This window comes from Pelobates fuscus, chromosome 2 (assembly GCF_036172605.1).
Source record: "Pelobates fuscus isolate aPelFus1 chromosome 2, aPelFus1.pri, whole genome shotgun sequence".
NCBI classification, from domain to species: Eukaryota; Metazoa; Chordata; class Amphibia; order Anura; family Pelobatidae; genus Pelobates; species Pelobates fuscus.
The window spans coordinates 433,618,103-433,639,578 of NC_086318.1; the positions used below are offsets into that span (position 1 = coordinate 433,618,103).

General features: G+C 40.0%; 1 protein-coding gene across 1 annotated transcript in view; it reads left to right on the forward strand.

Moving 5' to 3' along the window:
* ALK (ALK receptor tyrosine kinase) overlaps nt 1-21,476 on the forward strand; it is a 713,383-nt gene that overhangs the window by 532,857 nt on the left and 159,050 nt on the right. Inside the window, exon 6 of the mRNA XM_063441954.1 lies at nt 12,550-12,681. Within this exon, the coding sequence (XP_063298024.1) occupies nt 12,550-12,681 (132 nt within the window). The remainder of the gene's footprint in view (nt 1-12,549; nt 12,682-21,476) is intronic.

Sequence of the window (21,476 nt, forward strand, 5' to 3'; positions counted from 1 at the left end):
AGTCATTTGGATCCATTATTTGACCCAAGCAAGATAAAGCAAAGACACAGCAGACTATGAAGTAGAATAAATAAATCCAATTATCTTTACAATTTTATACAGATGAGAAGCGGCAAAGGTAAAACGGGAGAGATGATACAAAAAACGAAAAATACTTTTTATGGCTGTGATTCCAATCAATGATCACAAGTGGCAGATGATGTAAAACTGTTGGTCCCTCGTCAGCCATGAAAGTTCATTTCTAATACAATGTAAATGAAAGGCATCTCTGTTATAGCTAATAGCAAGAAATGCACAGCGCACAGATTACTTTGTGTTTTCAATTCAAGGGAATAGACCTAACACTACTAAACTGACAAGAAAGCTGATAGGAAATGGAAATCATCATATCGCATGACCCGGAGGAACAGTTTCATGCTCAGAAAGCTCCCGGTGCCAAAGGGCTTAAAAAACGTAGAGAAAGAGATTCTCAGACAGTTGAGTGCTTGGAAATAGAACAGTCGTATGTCAAGCCGGAGGTAGAAAAATACTGCAAACCATTACGATCACCCCATTTTTATTTATCAGACAAGTTATTCTGGAAACTGGTATCGGAAAGAAATAGAAAGGTAGTTTATATCGTGATAGCATTTTGTACATCACTTGAATTTAATCAATGAATAATATAGCGTACCTCCCAACTCCGGTGTCCTGGAAATCGGAACGCCGGTGGGATGGAGGTAAACCGAAGTGATTGCCGGGAAAGGAGATAAACTCGCCCGAGGTTCATGGCAGGTCAGTCTGGTGTGAATGTGTGCCAGCCTTGATGTAGTAGTTTTTCAGAATGTTTTTAGCTGCATATTTTGCTTTATATAGTTACATAGTTACATAGTTACATAGTTAGATAGCTGAAAAGAGACTTGCGTCCATCAAGTTCAGCCTTCCTCACACCTGTTTTTTGCTGTTGATCCAAAAGGCAAAAAAAAAAAAACCCAGTTTGAAGCACAATTTTGCAACAAGCTAGGACAAAAAATTCCTTCTTGACCCCAGAATGGCAGTCAGATTTATCCTTGAATCAAGCAGTTATTACCCTACATTGAAAGATTATATCCTTGAATATTCTGTCTTTGCAAATATGCATCTAGTAGCTGTTTGAACATCTGTATGGACTCTGATAAAACCACTTCTTCAGGCAGAGAATTCCACATCCTGATTGTTCTTACAGTAAAAAAACCTTTCCTTTGCCTTAGACGAAATCTTCTTTCTTCTAGTCTAAACGCATGACCTCGTGTCCTATGTAAAGTCCGGTTTGTGAATAGATTTCCACACAATGGTTTGTATTGGCCTCGAATATATTTGTATAATGTTATCATATCCCCTCTCAGGCGACGTTTTTCTAAACTAAATAGGTTTAAATTTGTTAACCTTTCTTCATAGCTGATATGTTCCATTCCTTTTATTAATTTTGTAGCCCGCCTCTGCACTTTTTCTAGTGCCATGATATCCTTCTTTAGAACAGGTGCCCAAAATTGCACAGCATATTCAATATGTGGTCTTACCAGTGATTTATAGAGAGGCAAAATGATATTCTCGTCCCGAGAATGAATGCCCTTTTTCATGTTTATGACAATACTTTATCTATGGTGATCTTGTAATAAGTTATGTTATTGTGTATCCTTTTTGAAGTGTCCTGTTTAAAACAAAAGTTGAGAATTAGGCTTGTTTGAATCAAGAAAAAAATGAACATATTGGAGGTGATTCATGTTTTATCCATGTGACGTTTTGGTTCAAACAAAATTCTTCCATGCAACCGTTTTGGTAAAACAATTAAGACACACACAAAAATTTAGCAAAACTTGGGCAATGTACTACAAAATATAAATATTGTGTGTATATTTTGCAGTATACTGGTAGGACCATTTTCCTGCCATCTGATTCAAAGATCAAGTGAGACGGAAGTAGAAGGAGCAATACAAATAAATCTATATTTATATTTATTAAAAATATAATCTATAAATATAGATTTATTTGATGTATTGCTCCTCCTGTTTTTCCCACTGTTGATTATGGCTATCCCCTAGCCATCAATCATCTTTTAATAATTATCTCTGTTTTTGGAGCCACAGATGGAACTCCAAATTTTGAAACAAGCAAAACTGCTTGTCCATGGTGTTTGTTGCATTATTTGTCCATATAGCACAGAGCCAGACAAGCTTTGCGGCCTACAGGAGGATCTGGCATGGGAGAGACGGCCGCTCTCCTGGTGCTGACCTGACCAGGTTGTGCAGATCGGTTTTCCCACCCCCCACCTTTTGGAACGGTGGGGGTCATCCCGGTGGCCACGGCCTGCAGACATATCAAGCTGACCTCCTCTGCTGTGCCTCCTCACTGAAAGCAGCAGTGCACCTTAACAAGATGGCGGCTGTCCTCTCCCTAAGAGTACCCCGACACACACAGTATGAGACGGTCTATCTTAACCCTACAGGAAACTTCATGGAGCAGCTGGAGAAGCTCTTTACCAGTTTCTGGGATGCCCTGCATGCACAGCAGGCTGCCATAGCACCTCCGCTACAAGGGGAAACTCAGGAGAACAATACTCGGCTGGAGAGTGAGCTTCCCCAGGGCGATCGCTCTTTTGGCACACATCTACCCACAACTACTAGTCCACCTGGGCTGAAGGCCAAGAGGGGCACGACCCCAAAGCAGACGGATGATAAACCACTATCAGCGGCGCCGTGCTCGTAGGTTTCTCTGTTTCTCCCCAAGGGGAAAGGACTTAAATTTTGAGGGATCTAAAGTCTGTGGCACAAGGATGCAGACCTGTAGCCTGACTCAGGACAGTGCCACAATGATTATACTGGGACTAATCAACCATCTGCCGATACTATATGATGTGATAATACGATTACTACTGTCCAGACGATCTTCTTAAATGTATTGTGCTCTAGTTATTGTATGTTTTTCCATAGTTTGCTTAGCATGTTAATTCAACATATTATTCTGTAGACAGCACTTTTCCTGTCTAGAGAGCCTACTCTGCTTCAAAGTTCCTATAGATTCTAGACAGGTATGCCTAGCCAGTTCCACTCCTTACTCTTACTCTGCATAAATAGACTAAGACATGTCTGAACCTGCTAGTTGATATATATATATATATGTGTGTGTGTGTGTTTAACCCCTATCATACAGGTCAGGATTAACTCTTATGTTATGCATTTTGATAGTAACTTGACATGTATGCCTTGCTAGCTTATTAAACAAAAAAAATAATCTAACCGTTAAAACATTGCTTCTACTAAAACAAAAACATGTGCCTGAATAGCAAATGTCACATCTTGTATTGCATACTGAAATTCTAAATATCTTGATACCACAAAAAAATAAAAACATAAATAGTATAAAATAACAATATAAAATATCACAATGTGTTTCGTCTCCTAAGGGCTTTCTCAAGTGTAAAGAGTTGAGAAATTTCATTTACACTTGAGAAAGTCCTTAGTGGACGAAACGCGTTGTGACTCCATAAGAATTGAATATTCTGCTTCACAGCCTTTTGCCCTATCAATAATTATTCTTGGTGTCAAATGACTGCAGATAAGAATTAATTATTTCTCATCAAATTATGAATAAGTTGAAAGCTGACATGATTAACAAATTCTTTCTGAGCAGGGTGTTCACTACCAGTGGGCATGATGTGTCTAATGTCATGTTTAAAGTAGTAATGTTTGAGATAGAAGCTTTGTGAAAAAAATGAATTGTAACTGGAACAGCTGTGATATGTCTCCTCTGTCCCTCCTCTTCTGGCACCAGGTACCAGAGGAGCAGGTTTTCAGGATAAAGACTTGCCTCCTATTCACTGGACAGGCAGGTATTGTTCCCTATATCGGCTCTTTTTTCAGACAGGCATTGCCTGCTCCAAACAATGTCTTAATAATGACACTTTTAGCTAATTAATTGAATTGATAGCTCTCTGCCAACAGGTCCTTAGACTCTGTGCAGGCAACTATAGCATCAACTAACAACTGCATCCAGAAAGCAGACATTTAAACTGGGATTCCTGAAACCACCAGAACTTGGATCACCAGAACTATCTTTCCTCAACTCTACATTCAGCATACAGTGAGAAATCTGAAAACAACACACCAAACATAACAACATGGAGAAACATGCAGAGAACAACAAACACAAAAATATAACTATATTACAAGAATCGGAGATGGGGGGAAACATACACAACATTCCACCTGCATTGACTGTAGTGAACAAATATATACAAATATGCAAATTGTTTAGCTTTTCACGTGCACACAACTCCAGCAAGCTGATAGAAACGGGAGAGGAAGGAGAGCAGCTTCTGCTATTCACGTTCGTGCTGAAATGTCATTGAAATTCTAAAGTTATCAAAAGATATCATAAGTGGCAATAGCTTTACTTATACAGAGGCTGATTTCCAACAAAATATGATGGTGGATGAAGCTTCAAACAGCATCTGTGCTCAGGGCACCTCACTACAAGTAAACAGAGCTAGTGGCCCTGTAGGATCTTCTATAAACTCTGTCTTTTGATTCCCACACGTGGACAAGAGTATAGCAGTTGTGTAGTTCCTGGTAGACAAAACCACCGATTGCGGTAGAGAAACAATGAGAGGAGAAGAGAGAAAGGTTTGGCTGGAAGGAAATAAACCTTTTCGGAATCGGCAAACACCCCACTGCTTTAATCTGCAATTGATAAAATGATGTCCCGTTTGACAAAGTAGGTGTAAGAGAGCTATAGAAGATTGGTGATATTTAACATCGCTGCCAACAGACCGAGTTTCACATTCCACCAACAGACAGGGTTTTACCAAGAACTACATTGGAAGAAAAACTCTTAAATCTTAGTCCTTTCCAAGTGGGTAGGAATGGATTAATGAAGCTTCTATCATTTGATATTTTCTCGCACATATCCAACCATACTCTACTTGCCATGGACTAGGAATGTAATTTCACTGAAATATTGCACAACACAACTTGAAGAGATGTGGTTTCATCTATCATGCCTAATAGAATTGAGCTCACAGTCTGAACCGAGGAATTATTATTGCCTGTTCCGATTCCAGGTGGCAACCTGTAATATTTTTACACTGTGACAATGTATACGGTATTCTTAATTGAACTGCCAAGTCATATTTTTTCACGATTGAAACATTCGGTCCACTGATGGAGCATAGGGGTTTTTAATCAGTTTAAGATCTACTCTGGGTTTTTGGCTCAGAACATATATAAATGGGAAAAGAACATTATACTCAATTTTTCTTTTTTTTCTTTTAATAGAAAGGAAAATATGCATCTCCTGGAATATTTCCTCTTTTTTTTTTTTACCTTGATCTTATCTAGCTATAAAACACAGAGTTATTATAAGTCTGACGGAGTTTAAAATGGAAGCGAAGTGCACTTAATTTATTGTGTCACTTAGGGTTCCATTACAAGGCTGACTTCCAGACCCAAAACCATTTATGAACTACTCTTTTGGGATTAAAAGCAGCTGGAAGACCAGCCAATCGGAATACAAAAAAATGAATACAGCCTCTCCTTATAATTGTTTATATGTATATAAGTGTGCACACGTGTGTGCATGCGCAAATATTTATTCATTTATAGGGGTGAGAGTGTAAGTTGTAAAATGGTGGATATTTATTTTTTGTGAGTAACCTGTAGTGGTGGAGAATTTTCTTGTTTTTTTTTTTTTTTATAAATCAATTAAAGGGATACTCCGAACACATAAAGCATGTTAGCTTGTTAATAATGTACCGCAGCCCATTGAGAAGTCTGTAAATGAAAATCCACGCACGCAGATCAAGTACGAAGACTTCTCATTGAGAGAACTCTGATTCATCAATCTGCTGGAACTGACTGAAAGGCTTTACAGGGAAGAAGGTGGGGGCTTGAAATAGCTGCCGATAGTAGATTTTTCTGGAAAGGCAGTGTTTACATTACTAGTAAATCCTCTAGTGTTACTCAGACGGCCACCAGGGGTGCTTCCTGGGTCACGCTCTGCATGTAGGCGCTGAACATTCCCCATAGAAATGCATTGATTTGATGCATCTCTATGAGAAGGTTATGATTGGTGCACCTTGACGTTTTACTACCCTATGGGAAGGCATTGAATTTACCGAGATTGTCAAATTTGATTATCTCAGCCACAGAAATGGAACAAGGCAGGCCAGTTGTGGCGAGACCGGCTAAAAAAAGGTAAATAAAATACTTTGTAGGGAGGCAGGGGAGACCGGACACCTAAACAGTGTTTTTTTTTTTTTTTTATTCTTTATTTTTGCGTGCAAGAGAGTATCACAAGTGGGCTCGTCATGCCCCAACAGCTTTGACAAGCACAAATACAGACATTTAACAGTTGGTTGGCATGTGGAATATTCTGCACAATTTTTTATAAACAAGTTGATTCAGTGAAGCTGCAACAATACTATAAGGTAATTTGTTTAAGTAGTCTAGTACACAGAGTACAACAGGAAAGCTTATTCAGAGGAGTGATATAGATGAGAAACATGGCATGTATAGGCATAGTGAGGGCTAATCTCTACATTAGAAGACATGTTAGGCAGTCTAGTGGGTTGGTTAAGCCTGGCTTTTGTCTGTCTAAACAGGCGGTACATGTTTGCTGGTTAAGCTAGGCTAGGGCTCAAGCTAGAATGACAGTTGCTAGATTACGGTGGTGACAAAACTAAAATATGCAATAACTATAAAAACTATCAAGGTTAAATAAGAGTCCAAACTTGAAAGGTGGTTTTACATATTTCCAGGATGAGTCTCTCATCGGGTAGGTCCAGTTACTCGGCTTGTCCTTTAAGTGACTGGGCATCACGGTTGCGGGTTGGAATACCTGCTCAGCCTATTCCCACTGGCGGCAAAAATAATGTAGGCGCGTGGGCGATATCGCTTTTTATCCGGTCATCTGTTGTGGGGTCTCGAGGTGAGGCAGGATGCTGTGGGCATATGGATCCCATAACGTCCGTGTGATGATGATGGGAGTAGCAGTCCCGAATATCCGTGGGTTCAGCCAAGTGCCTTCTCACTGCCCCTGTCTGTCGTGTTGAGCGGGTCTGCTGCTTGCTTAACGGTGAGCATAAATTTGTTGACCGATAGACGGTCTGAGGTGTGCCGGTCTGCTGGTGCAGGGAGTTGGCTGATGACGGGTAGTTAGAGTGCCGGAGCTGGTGCCTTAGTTGGGCTTTTTCCTGCTTGCGCTTACATGGTGGGGGATTCCCGCCAAGATGGCGTCGCGTTACTGGCCGAATCCATGCTGCCACCTTCTGTATCGCCCTCATGTAGGCCTTTCTTCGGGTGTGTAGCGTGGTCCACAGGCTGGCACAAATCCTGTCAAAGAACACCCCTATGTGCTGAGGTGGTATGTAAATTAAACGGTTCCTGTTTGATCGTGTCTGTGCCGCCATCTTGATTAGGGCCTGGTCGCTTCTCATCGTTTCCTTTGTTGTCTCTTGTGCTGGTCTCGATGTGGGGATAATCGTCCCAACGAGGACCGGGATGACCCCCACCGGTCCAGAGGGGGGGGTTTGGAGGTGAGCACTGTGTGGGTATCACCTGCGAGGTTACCATCCAGGAGAGCGGCCGCCTCTCCCTGTCTCGATCGCGGTTAGGCCTCCGGTCGGCACCGTGGGGACCCGATGGGGTACGAGAACATGTTTGGCATCAAAATGTTTCCCAGGGTCTCCCCCATTCAGTAGGCACCTTCCCAGCAACGAGTGGGCGCTGAATCGGGGTTTATCCCCCGTTTAGTCGCTGGTGTGCAGGAGCTCTCGTGATGCACGTCCACCCTGCTAGGAAGCCAGGCTCCGCCCCCCACCTAAACAGTGTTTTAACCCCTACAGTGTCCGGATTACAGGTTTGTGTTCCTGACACTATAGTGTTCCTTTACCTTTTAACCAGCAGCAAATTATGTGAACGATAGCTGGGTAGAGATGGTCTTCTATCCACATAGCGGATGGGGTATTGGGTGCAAGATGGACAACAAGGAGACACAATTTAGTTTGACATTTGGACCATTTCTAAGTGTAGTTCTTAGCAGACACCAATCTGTTCTGAACCAGATCATCATATTCTAAGCAATTCCTAGAACTAACAGCTGAATTGAATTTAATAAATATCCCAGGTGTAACTCATTAATTTAGTGTTTGGGTGTTAATAGTTTATAAAATTCGGAAATGTAAGGCTAAACTCCTGGCAATTTCCTTTTAAAGGAAACCCAATCGCCTCTCACAGTTATTTTGTTTCTGGGTTGTTGTTTTTTTATTTGTTAATATTTTAGCATTATCTCCTATTTATTTGCTGAATAAATACGAGCAAGGCTCGGGATCTGTTGTTTCATTACACGCTTAGTTAATTCCGACTTGGCAGGGTAGCAAGACAAGACTATGAAATGTCCATCTAATTAAATCTCTGACGATTAAGAGTTCCCCAAAGCAGGAAGACTAACGAGTACCAGAGATGTGAGTACGGGCAGATGCATCAAATAGATTAATTTTTCTTTCCTTAAACCAGCATATATTTTTAATTTTAATTCAGAAATGCTTCCTGGCGATTTGAAGTCTAAGTATAATTACGTATGGGATATTTTGTCTTCTGTTAATACATAATGATTTATCACATGTGAGTGGTCGGCTTTTGTAGTTACTCGTAACATTTGGCTCCTTCTGTCAGGAGATACTGGGTCAACCTATAGTCCGCTGTCATGCCCGATGCCCAGGGGTCTGAATCAAATCCAGTTTTTATCATCTTCTTCTCTACTTGAAATACCAGTACATATTCAGGGCTCGAAATGTCCACTTACTACTAGCCATTGGTGAGTGAATATTTATCCTCGGCGGGTAGAAATTCACCACTTGTGGGCTGTTTCGGCTTGCAGTGGCAAGAAACTTTTAAAGCATGGCTAGTAGCCCAGGACTTAGAAACATCGAATTTGACAGCAGATAAGAACCACTCGGCCCATCTAGTCTGCCCAATGTTTTAAATACTTTAATTAGTCCCTGGCCTTATCTTATAGCTAGGATAACCTTATGCATATCCCACGCATTCGTAAACTCCTTTACTGTGTTAACCTCTACCACTTCAGCTGGAAGGCTATTCCATGCATCCACTACCCTCTCAGTAAAGTTATACTTTCTGATATTATTTTTAAACCTTTGCCCCTCTAATTTAAGACTATGTCCTCTTGTTGTGGTAGTTTTTCTTCTTTTAAATACAGTCTCCTCCTTTACTGTGTTGATTCCCTTTATGTATTTAAATGTTTCTATCAAATCCCCCCTGTCTCGTCTTTCCTCCAAGCTATACATGTTAAGATCCTTTAACCTTTCCTGGTAAGTTTTATCCTGCAATCCATGAACCAGTTTAGTAGCCCTTCTCTGAACTCTCTCTAAGGTATCAATATCCTTCTGAAGATACGGTCTCCAGTACTGCGTACAATACTCCAAGTGAGGTCTCACCAGTGTTCTGTACAATGGCATGAGCACTTCCCTCTTTCTACTGCTAATACCTCTCCCTATACAACCAAGCAGAAAGAATTCTCCCCTCCTTGCCTTTCTGTTTCTCAATCACACATAGATCATGCCTTTCCTACCCTTCAGACATTCTCCCCAGCTACTGACCAAGAGGTGGCTGCTCTTCTTTGCTCCTCTCGCCCCACCACTTGCCCGCTCGATCCTGTCCCATCTCACCTTATTAGATCTCTCTCCACTTGTCTCGTGCCTTCTCTAACACACATCTTCAACTGCTCGCTCTCCTCTGGCATCGTCCCTGCTGACCTTAAACATGCCACTGTAGTACCTATACTAAAAAAACCATCCCTCGACCAATCCACCCCCTCTAACTACCGTCCCATATCCCTGCTCCCTTTTTCCTCAAAGCTTCTGGAAAGACTTGTCTTTACCCGTGTGTCTCATTTCCTCAATTCCAACTCTCTCCTTGACCCTCTTCAATCTGGCTTCCGCCCTCTCCACTCTACAGAGACTGCCCTTATCAAAGTTACTAACGACCTAATCGCAGCTAAATCCAAAGGCCACTACTCCATACTAATTCTTCTTGACCTCTCAGCGGCCTTTGACACCGTTGATCATGCTCTCCTTCTTCAAACTCTTCAATCGCTTGGTCTCTGTGACTCTGTCCTCTCATGGTTTTCCTCTTATCTCTCCCAACGCTCATTCAGTGTCTCCTTTTCTAATCATACCTCCTCCCCTTGCCCTGTCTCAGTTGGAGTTCCCCAAGGCTCCGTCCTTGGTCCCCTTCTATTTTCTCTTTATACTGCCTCTCTTGGCAAACTTATTACCTCTTTTGGATTTCACTACCACCTGTACGCTGATGACACCCAGCTATATCTCTCCTCCCCGGACCTCTCCCCTGCCGTCCTGCAACGTGTCACTGCTTGCCTTTCTTCCATCTCTGACTGGATGTCCTCCCGCTTTCTGAAACTCAATCTCTCAAAAACTGAGCTCCTTGTCTTTCCTCCTCCTAATACTGATCCTCCTCTTTCGCTCTCCCTCCAAGTTTGTGGTACCAACATCAGTCCATCCTTGCAAGCACGCTGTCTTGGCGTCATACTTGACTCTGGTCTCACCTTTGAGCCTCACATCCAGCATGTTGCCAAATCCTGTAGATTCCATCTTAAAAACATAGCCCGCATCCGCCCCTTTCTTGCACCAGATACTACCAAGGAGCTTGTCCATGCTCTAGTAATTTCCCGCATGGATTATTGTAACCCTCTCCTGATTGGTCTCCCCAATAGCCGTACTGCACCCTTACAGTCCGTAATGAATGCTGCTGCTAGATTGATTTTCCTCTCTAGTCGTTTCTCTCACACCTCACCCCTCTGCCAGTCCTTACATTGGCTTCCTGTATGCTATAGGAGTCAATTCAAGGTACTAACTCACACCTATAAAGCACTGAACAACTCTAGCCCCTCTTATATCTCCTCACAGATCCATAGGTATGTCCCTTCTCGGTCTCTCCGTTCTGCCCGTGACCACCTCCTGTCCGTTGTCCGCACTCGTACGGCCAACTCGCGCTTGCAGGACTTCTCACGGGCGGCTCCCTTCCTATGGAATAGCCTGCCTACCGCCATCAGACTCTCCCCTAGTCTTGCATCTTTTAAGAAGTGCCTTAAAACCCATCTCTTTAGGAAAGCTTATGGCCTCCAAGACTAACCCTTACCTCACATACCTGTCTCTTGCCCTCTCCTAAAGGGCAGCCCACCTTATTTGATTGTAAATTCCTGTCCTAATGTGTTTTACACCCCACCTCCTATAGAATGTAAGCTCGTTTGAGCAGGGTCCTCTTCAACCTATTGTTCCTGTAAGTTTATTTGTAATTGTCCTATTTATAGTTAAATCCCCCTCTCATAATATTGTAAAGCGCTACGGAATCTGTTGGCGCTATATAAATGGCAATAATAAATAAATAAATAAAGCATTCTGCTAGCATTTCCTGCTGCTCTATTACATTGTCTGCCTACCTTTAAGACTTCACACAATTTACAGCAGGGCGCGGGGCGGAGTAGTGGAAAAATCTGAAATCAGGTTCAGATTCATAAACTGGCCGAGTTATCGGCTAGGTGCATCTACCTGGACTACAAGGGGGCTTTTCCAAATCATGGAGCAAGCAACAGGGAATAGGGTCTTTTGTGGGGGGACGTAAAGACACAAGGATTCTGAACTTACAAGCACTAACGATGTAAAGCTGAATGCTATGTAAACCCCATTTACCATGTATTCAGACTGGCCAGGGCTGTTCTCTAATGTAAATCGACTGTCTCCAGTTTTCATTGTGTCTTGTAGCTCATATCATTCATTAACCAGTAGGGGGAGCTAACCTAAAGAGCAATGTCTACAGATCCCAAGGTGACAGGTAAACAGATTTTTACTGAGGGAGTAGTGGATACATGGAACAGGGTTTCATCCGTCAGTAAACCAAAACAAGAATATCTCAGACATGTGTTTGTCCTGATCAGTAATCAGAAGCAACTGCTAAACATGTTATTTTTAATGGATTGTGATCTGCTGTCACAAACCATGCATGCACACATTTTAAAGTGATAAATCAAACCTAAAATGAATATTCTTTAAGCGGTGAATTGAAGAATCAGAATTTGCAGAGTGTCGGCTAAGTAAATTTTAGAAATCTAGCTTTTTTTTTCTGCAAATGTTTGAATAAGAAAGTGATAAGTCTCAATGTATTGTTTATTTTAATCATCTGGATTACTCATAGGTATTATTTTTAGAATGGCTTTTTTATGTCTTTACACTATAGCTAAACATTAATCAGGCATGTATAATCTATCACTATGTTGCAAATGTTTAAAAAACAAGTTTAAATGTAAATATAAAGTCTATCCCCACTGCAGTGTTATAATTACAAGTTATTTATAATTAAACTGTATGTTTGTATTAGGTATGTGCCAAGTTATTAATGATTATTAAATATCACGTCCAATGTGATAACTTGAAGTTATTGATGAAACCGGACCTGTATGTTCAGATTTGTTTTATTAATGATCATTATTTCTCATTTTTAGGAAATCCGTCAGGGCTGAAAATGACCCTCGATGGCTCCTTTAACTGCAGAAGTGGAATGTCGATTAAACTTTGGCAAGTGTGTAACTTTATTCCTGATTGTGAAGATGAAGAAGACGAAGGAGACTTGTGCAGTGAGTCTTGTTTTTTCTTTTTTGTTTAATAAATTGCAGAAACAAACAGTATCATTTCAAAAAATGTTGCACAACAAGCTGCAAGCCGAACAAGTAATTCTGGAGCTAAAATGCTGAGCATATAATTGCTTGAAGTCAAATACTTGTTCACTGATTGTATGTGTATCACAGGAAAACTGTAAAGAACGATAAGCTACATTTACAAGAAAAGCTGCAGTAACTCTGGGAAAGTGTTAGGTAAGTAGGAATTTAGCTGGTTGTCATGGTGATTGCCCCACTGATAGCACATTGCTCTAGAATTGCAACCGGTCTTAATTAGTGGGTATCTCCTTTAGACGCGACACTCATTGATTATCTGTGTTCTCCTCAATCCCATAAAACATGTTTGTTAAGCGCCATCGTTACAATCTGCTGCGTCTATCCTACCCTGAAATCAATCAATCAATGCAAATACCAATGAGTTTCATTATTTAGCTCTATTCGATCCGAGCTACTAACAGAGATACTGATTGCGTAACTAACCGGTATCCTGATTCAGTAAACATCAATTGTAACAAATGCAAATCTAATTGACAAAATAGAGGCCCAAAAAGCAGATTTGGAAACATTCCCCAGCTCAGCTAAAGATTTTCCTATTTAGAGATCAATTCTCTACAATTTGGAATTTAGTCATTAAATGCTTTAATAGTGTCTGTAAAGCACATTTTAAGAACCAAGCTCACAGTACAGGAATCTCCACGTTGTTTTATCAGGACATGTGGGATTTTGTCATCATTGCTCATTACTGTATTATCTAAGCCCTACTGTCCATTTAATGTATATGTAGAAATGTGTGTGTGTGTATATGTATGTATATATATAACTGTTGTGAATCATTTGCATATCTCTAGTTTGACTTTGAAAAGCCCCGTTTGGGCACAGAAACGTGAGAAATCACATTTCCACAACTATCCCAGAATTCCCAGCTTGATATGCAAATGAGCCCAGAGATGGGTACTGTTTTAAACACAGTTATTTTAAACCATAGCATGGGCTGTGATCAAAAAGGACCAGTGGCCAACCATAGACTGTACAGTTTCAAACTTGGGGATCTCATCAGCATGTCACCAGTTCTGGTCTGGAAGAGACTGTATAGCACTCAGATAGCCACCAGAGGCTTTTCAACAGAAATAGCTGAAACTTGGCCATTTCAATCTGATTGGCTCACTGTGGAGTTCTGCCGCACACGCGCACTGGCCTCCCAATGCCGATGCTCTCAGCCAATGAGGAGTGCCGCAGCCTAGAATTGGAAAACAGTTCAGTAAATCTTTTCATTTTAAACATTGGGGGGCGATCCCCTAAGGGGTGACTGGCGCTATAGTTTTAGGAATACACATTTACTATGGTGTTCTTTTAATACTGAATATTTTATAATATCCAATAAAGAATTGTGAGTTCATGGAGGACTACAGGATGTAAACAATGTACGGTATTCCTGAGTCACTCATTATATTCATTATATCAAGCCATCAATAAGATTTTAATATAACAAATATGGTACATTAACATGGTTCGCATTACTCAGTCTGCAGCTACATCATGATAAACAGAGAACGAGTTCACTAATAAAGTGGCTGGCCGTGCCATTTATACATAATGGAATTTACATGATTATATTATATTATTTTCTAGGCAGAACATAACTTGCCTGATATACATATACATTTGTATAATAATCTGATTTACCTCTATATGGATGTTTCTCTATCTGATTACCTTATTTCCCCCAGCGTGCCAGTCTCACTGCAGCCACCCCTCCTCTGCTGGCTGAGATTATTAGTACCGATGATCTTAGCAAATCCAATGCTTCCCTATAGGGAAGGCTACTGTGTATGCTCAGCAACCAGCACTCTGAGCCAATCAGCTTCTCTACGGGGAGCGTTTGGTGTCTCCATGCAAGTATGAGTTTGTTTTATCTCTATATGTTAATTCGATAAGGCAACAATGCAAAGACAACTTGCTGCTATATATTTGTTAAATGCTTTATTAAACCCCATTTACTGTTGGTACCTTTAACTTAATGTAAATAAAATACATAGTACTTTTATCTCTTGTGTCATTTAGTCTCCAGCACCATCTTATTCTGTAAATCCTACTTGTCTTGTAGTCACTACTTGTTTGTCAGTGCACCTGTTGGTGCAGCACTGTAGAATACGTTGGCACCTTGTATTTATAATAAATATTCAGCTGCAGTGTTTGTTACATATAATGAATAAAGTCCATATATAGGCCGTGTGATAGCTCAGGAGATAGGGCTCCAGCTGCAGGAGCTCAGTGACATTATCGTCACCAAAACAACTTTAGCTTAACAAAACATACCCCTTAAGTTTCACAGCACAATTCTCTGCCATTTAGGACTTAAATCACTTTTGTTTCCATTTATCCACCCCAGCCACACCTCCCCTGACTGTGACTCAGACAGCCTGCATGAAAACAAAATGGTTTCACTTTCCATCAGATATATCTTACTTTAAAGTTTGTATCTCCTGCTCTGTAAATTAAGCTTTAGTTACACTCAGGAGGCTCCTGGGGGATCTAAAAAGCTATTAACAGAGCAGGAGAAAATAAATTCTAAATTAAACAGAATGTGCAATAAAGGAAGTGTAAACATTAGATGACTCTTTACAGAAAGTGTTTAGGAAGGCTGAGCATGTCACCTGCAGGGAAGTGTGACTAGGGTTCATAAACAAAGTGATTTAACTCCTAAATGGCAGATAATTGAGCAGTGAGACTGCAGGGGCATGATCTATACACTAAAATTGCTTCATTAAGCTAAAGTTGTTTTGGTGACTATAGTGTCCCTTTAAATCCTAGAAAGATTCCTGGCGATGTTTTTATGATATGCTTTAAACTGGGTAGAATTAACATATGTACCCCAGGACATACTTGGAAATTAATTCCACGCTAAATGTACCTTTCCTGGTTAAATATAATTGTGGGAAAGATGCCTATGCCACGTGCTCTTGGAGGAGCCTGCTGGCTAGCCTCCTGCCCAAAGACTATGGGCCATGTACAAAGACCTGTAAAAATGATGTGTGACGGAACACCGTCACTGAGTACCGTGCCCACTCGTTTGCCTGCTTATTATTTCCAGGTCATCAGGCTGGAGATCTCCCTATCTAAGAGGCAATGCATTGTTTGTGGGCCCCCCTTCTTCGCAACTTATGTTTGGGCTTGGTTGCAAGACCGTGCTTGTCCCATTCTGGATATGATTTTGAAACACAAGGGGTTGTTTGTTCCTGAAAGCTGCTGAGCATTAACATGTCAAAGGACTTCCTATCTAGGAGGCAATTAGGACACATGACAAATTCAAAGAGTTAATTTATACTGCAGCCGGACTTCCAGGCCACTTGTGTGTGACTTCTCACATCTCCTAGCAGAGTGGCTCTGTTGGGGCTCCCAGCTTTAAAGAGGAACTGGGTTGTAAGCTCTGACCTTCCATACAATCAATTAACCCCTTTTGCAATGTTAAAATGTGTGTGTGGGGGTTTGGAATTGTTGTAGAAATGAAAGAGGCTTCCTCAGGAAATTATCTCTCAGGCACAGAGGGTCAAGGGAGGGATTACCCTGTAACTTTGTGTTGGAAACCCCTTGCAGGGAACTTTTGCATAAGAAGGCCATGTGTGGCCCTGAATAAAGATAGTCTACTCCCAGCATTAAGCCTTGACTCATGTGTGGGGGGGAATGCTATATTGCTCTTATACTGCTATACCTGCCATACTCTTTGGAGGAGAGCTCTAACCACTGGGAGCTGGATCCAGGGCTTGGGTCCAGGGTGGGAAGATGCGGTGAGACCCCAGCCAAGCTGCGGCGGCTAAGGGCTGGAAGTGCTTATGGTGTCCCGGCAAAGTGCTTATGGAACTTGGTACCATAAGAAAGTGTGATTGGCGGAGGTACCTAGTCGGGGTACCAGGCAGTCCGCCACAACAATATATTATCATGGACAATTACTGCTATCACACCAACAGCACAGACTATTTTGACTTTGTGGTTTGTCTAAATAAGGCACAAAATTTATAATGGCAAGTACTAATAAACCAATCTCCTAAAACATTGATTCAAAAAACTACTGGAAGGTGTAGAGAAATGTAGTGAATATTCTAATTATAAACTAAATCTTTCAAAGACACAAGCTATGTATCTGCACTTACCACAGTCCTATTGTGTGGACCTCTTTGAAATGATTGAAATTGATTGGTCTAGTAATGTTATTAACCACTTGGGGGTAAAAATATGTTCTAATGTAGAAAAGACAACATCTTATAATTTTGAACTCTTGCTCAATGATTTAAAAATAAAAATGGACTCGTTGGAAAAATATTCAAATATCCTGGATGGGGCGTTTTGTCCCAAAAGCCTACATAATCACGAATGTGTTATACCTCTTCAAATCAATTCCCATGAGAACCCCCGCATATTTACTGAGAAAATTCAAAATAATTTTCTCTAGCTATGTACGGGTCTCGAAACAACCTCACATTGCAGGAGACATACTAAATAGAGGATTGAGAACGGATGGGTTGGGTTATCTTAATCTAACTAAACTTCAAGATATCTGTTTAATGTCCCATATGATTGCCTGGAATAATGAACTAAACGAAGATCTCCCATGGTTCGATATCGAGAAATCCAGATGTAAGGGTTATCTCAGAATTAAACATTTCCTGATTTCTATGTTTTATAGCCAGAATGACAAACAGGGCAGATTCATTGAATCATATATCCCCCAAAATCTAATTTCTAAAATGTCAGAAGTTATAACCTTTGAAGAAGAGATAACTAAATCTAAATATATGAACAATTGGGAACAAGACCTTTAGAATGTATTTCCCCTTCCAGTATGGTTCAAAGCATGGTACACTACCAGACTACTCCCGCAAAACTATGCTGGAGATGCTATTAAAAAAAGGCACGTTAATTAGACAAATGTTTAGAAACGGAACAAGTATTAAACTACCTTCTTCTGGTAAGATATTGAAAGCTGTAAGTTGGACAGTTGAAATATAACTAATGTTACTAAAATATAAAGGATCTGTAAACTGAATGTAATAAGATATATGTATAAAAGAAAAAAACATTTAATAAAGATTTATATATAAAAAAGAAAAATAAATTCAAGAGACATTATAAAATAATTGCTAGTGTTATTGCAACAGACACTGGTAGTAATGTATTCATGGATGCCATTAGTAAATTATATAATCACACACTTAGTCACAACATAGACCTACAAGCTGTGTTTAACAAGGCAAAACAGGTGCTAATTTGGGGAAATCACCATGGAAACCAATAGAATGTATTTCTATTTCACACTTTGTTCTAGAACCCAGTCCAAGTACCAGTGGCGGATCCGGGGGGGCAACGGGGCAACACACATACATTTTTTTTTTACCTGCTGCCTTATTTGCGCCCTAAATATCATGTCGATATATTTTTCTCTGATGCACAGGATTTATGATTTTTTCTGCCACTATAAACTTAGCGGTCTTCTGAAATGGAAATTTTTGGAGCACACTGTCAGAATTTACTATGAAGAAAACTGTCTCTTTGTAGAAGACTTTTAAGAAATACAATCAAAATAATGATGGAATTTAACATCCACTTTTCAAAACACTTTGACAAATATTCCCCAATGAGTCCTGCTGCTTAGTTGTTAGTTAAACTCCAACTAAGAAAAGCTTACATTATTGGTGTCGGTAATTTTCTTTCATCTGCACACAGTCAAAATGGAAACACTGACGTCCATTTGAGTGGTTTATTGCAGAACGCACAGTTGGGGCCTCCAAGGGAGAATCAATATAGACAAAATTTATACAATTTCTTGGTTACATATTCTAAGACATTCTAATCAATTCTAATTCAAATCAGAGTTTATTTTTGCACTTTGTAAATCTTGCATTTAAAGGGACACTATAGTCACCTGAACAAGTTTAGCTTAAGTTTTGGTGTATAGAACATGCCCCTGCAGCCTCACTGCTCAATCCTCTGCCATTTAGGAGTTAAATCCCTTTGTTTATGAACCTAGTCACACCTCCCTGCATGTGACTTGCACAGCCTTCCATAAACACTTCCTGTAAAGAGAGCCCTATTTAGGCTTTCTTTATTGCAAGTTCTGTTTAATTAAGATTTTCTTATCCCCTGCTATGTTAATAGCTTGTTAGACCCTGCAAGAGCCTCCTGTATGTGATTAAAGTTCAATTTAGAGATTGAGATACAATTATTTAAGGTAAATTACATCTGTTTGAAAGTGAAACCAGTTTTTTTTTTCATGCAGGCTCTGTCAATCATAGCCAGGGGAGGTGTGGCTAGGGCTGCATAAACAGAAACAAAGTGATTTAACTCCTAAATTACAGTGAATTGAGCCGTGAAATTGCAGGGGAATGATCTATACACTAAAACTGCTTTATTTAGCTAAAGTAATTTAGGTGACTATAGTGTTCCTTTAACTAATCTTTGTTAAAAACAAACATTTACATGTTACCGCCCATACATACTTTTACAATATGGTCCAAGATGATATGCTACAGGTGCATTGCTTTAGCAGTTTGGTTACGTCATTCTAACACCTTTAACATTCACACACATATTTGAATTCATACACATAATGAGAAAAGAAAACACATTTTAAGCAAACTCCACAAATTCAATTATTATTAGCCCTTTCACCTCTGCCAAAATCCCCATAATCCATAGTCCTATCACTGTGGTCTTAGGTGGTCTTCCTCTTAGCATACCTGTAAGGTATAATCAATGTATTTGATATATGTTTTCTATGAGTAAGCAGGTTGAAGGTCCAAAATGCGTTGGGTCTTTTTCTCTTTGACTTCTCAGTTGTAAGGCTGTCTTTATGCTGTGTTTATATATTTTTTAGAAGTGCCAATAAATATTCTCTTATTGTTGATCTCATGCTGGTGGGGTGGACACAACACAACACAGAGGGGCATTTTCTAAACTGACAGGGGATTTATAATGTAAGGTCACTATAGTCTAAATAGTCTACGTTTTGGACTTAACTCTTACGGATAAAGCTTCACAAATAAAATGCCTGCGTGATGGAAAATGTCCGTCACGCGTCCTTAAGGGGTTAAATGTCAAATTCGCTTTGATTTCACTTTGGATCTTTACTTTAGGAACTTTTAATTAATTGCTGCCAATTATAAAGTTATGGCTTAGTGTGTTCCTTGCAAGAAAGCTTTATAGAATCACACAAAATAAGAATAATTGCATTGCTATATTTGATTTATTTTCCCGTATATAACTTTTAGTTATATTTACTACTCATTTTAGCTTATAATGACTTCACAGTGCTGCATGAGCTTTAAATGAAGCTAAACACAATTACATATTAACGGGCAGGAAATTATCTTCAGATGATCCGTCTCTTATATAATAGAAATGATGGTCAGATCATACAGTTATTTTCGTAGTCTCGATTCATTTAAATTCCCCCAGCTGGATATCCATGTTTTAACATTTTTCTTTGTATTAAACCATTTACTTTCTGGCGTTGTGATGTGTAAAATGCTTTAAATTACACCAACTGCCGGGTTTGTATTCCGCGTGTGCATTAAATCATTTTAGTAAACATTTCTCAAAAAGCCATTACTTAAAAACTCTGCGCTTCCCTCCCACTGCCCTAGCTCAGGAGACTCAATTATCATCCTTCCCTTTGGACAAAGCAAGAGTATTAAATAGGAAATGTTTGGGGCGTGGGGGGGGGGGGGGAGGGGGGATGACGTCATGTATGTAATTCGCACTTTACATCAGAAAAAAAAAATAAACGGAAAAAATTATATTTTTTGTTAATTTAGAGGTTTCACAGGAGGTGACTGTGTTTGATTTGTCTGATAGTTTTCGAGAGTATGGTTAACTGTCAGACATCAATATCACCTGCAGATGTAAAGATCATTATGTGTGTCTCGTTGTTTAACCGGCATATTCCATATTCCAGGCGTTATCATGGACTATGGTACGTAATAGAGGGTGTATTTATTTCTAAAAACACTTTGTTTAAAAAGTGTGTATCCTATTAAGGGTTAATATGTGTGCATGGGTAAGAAAACCCCGATCTGTCTCATTGGAGATTTTGAGTTTTATATGAAAGCAGCGAGGTGAATTGTTAGTGTAGGACTTATCTAAGAGGCTTACATGTTAATGGCCATTGGAGTGACACTGAAAACCTAGGGATTTGATATAGTGCGCAGGTAACTTTTGCTCTGGATTTTAACCTAGTTTTCATGTATTCTGGCAAAAAGTAAGACTTTTCTAGTATTTAAAGCTTGGCGTCCTCTGCAGCCCCTAAAATATTAAAAAAGGAAACCTGGCGTAGTCTATCCAACTTCTGACTCCATTACCGGCTGAGAAAAAGAGTGTAAAGCACTTACTCTCATCATTGCCTGAGCCACAGCAGGATTGACACGCCGGCTTTTGATGGAAAAGAAAGAGACACACTGGGGAGGCAAGAAAAAGGGGCTTTGATAGCGGGAGAGGGAAAAGTAGGGCTGGATAGAGAAATATGGAGTCTGGGATGGAGGGAGAGAGAAAAGTGGGCTATTAAATTTTTTTTATGCATTTATAAAGACTTGGCGCAGGGCGCCTTATAACCTTGGCCGACATTTGTTATATATCTAAAGCGGAAGTTCTCTTGTTTTGCCCCTGTTTGGACAAAGCCTTTTTTTTTTTTTTTTTTACAAATTGCACTTTAATTCACGTAATACCTTTCACTTGGTGATAAATGGTCAACTTAAGCCGCACAT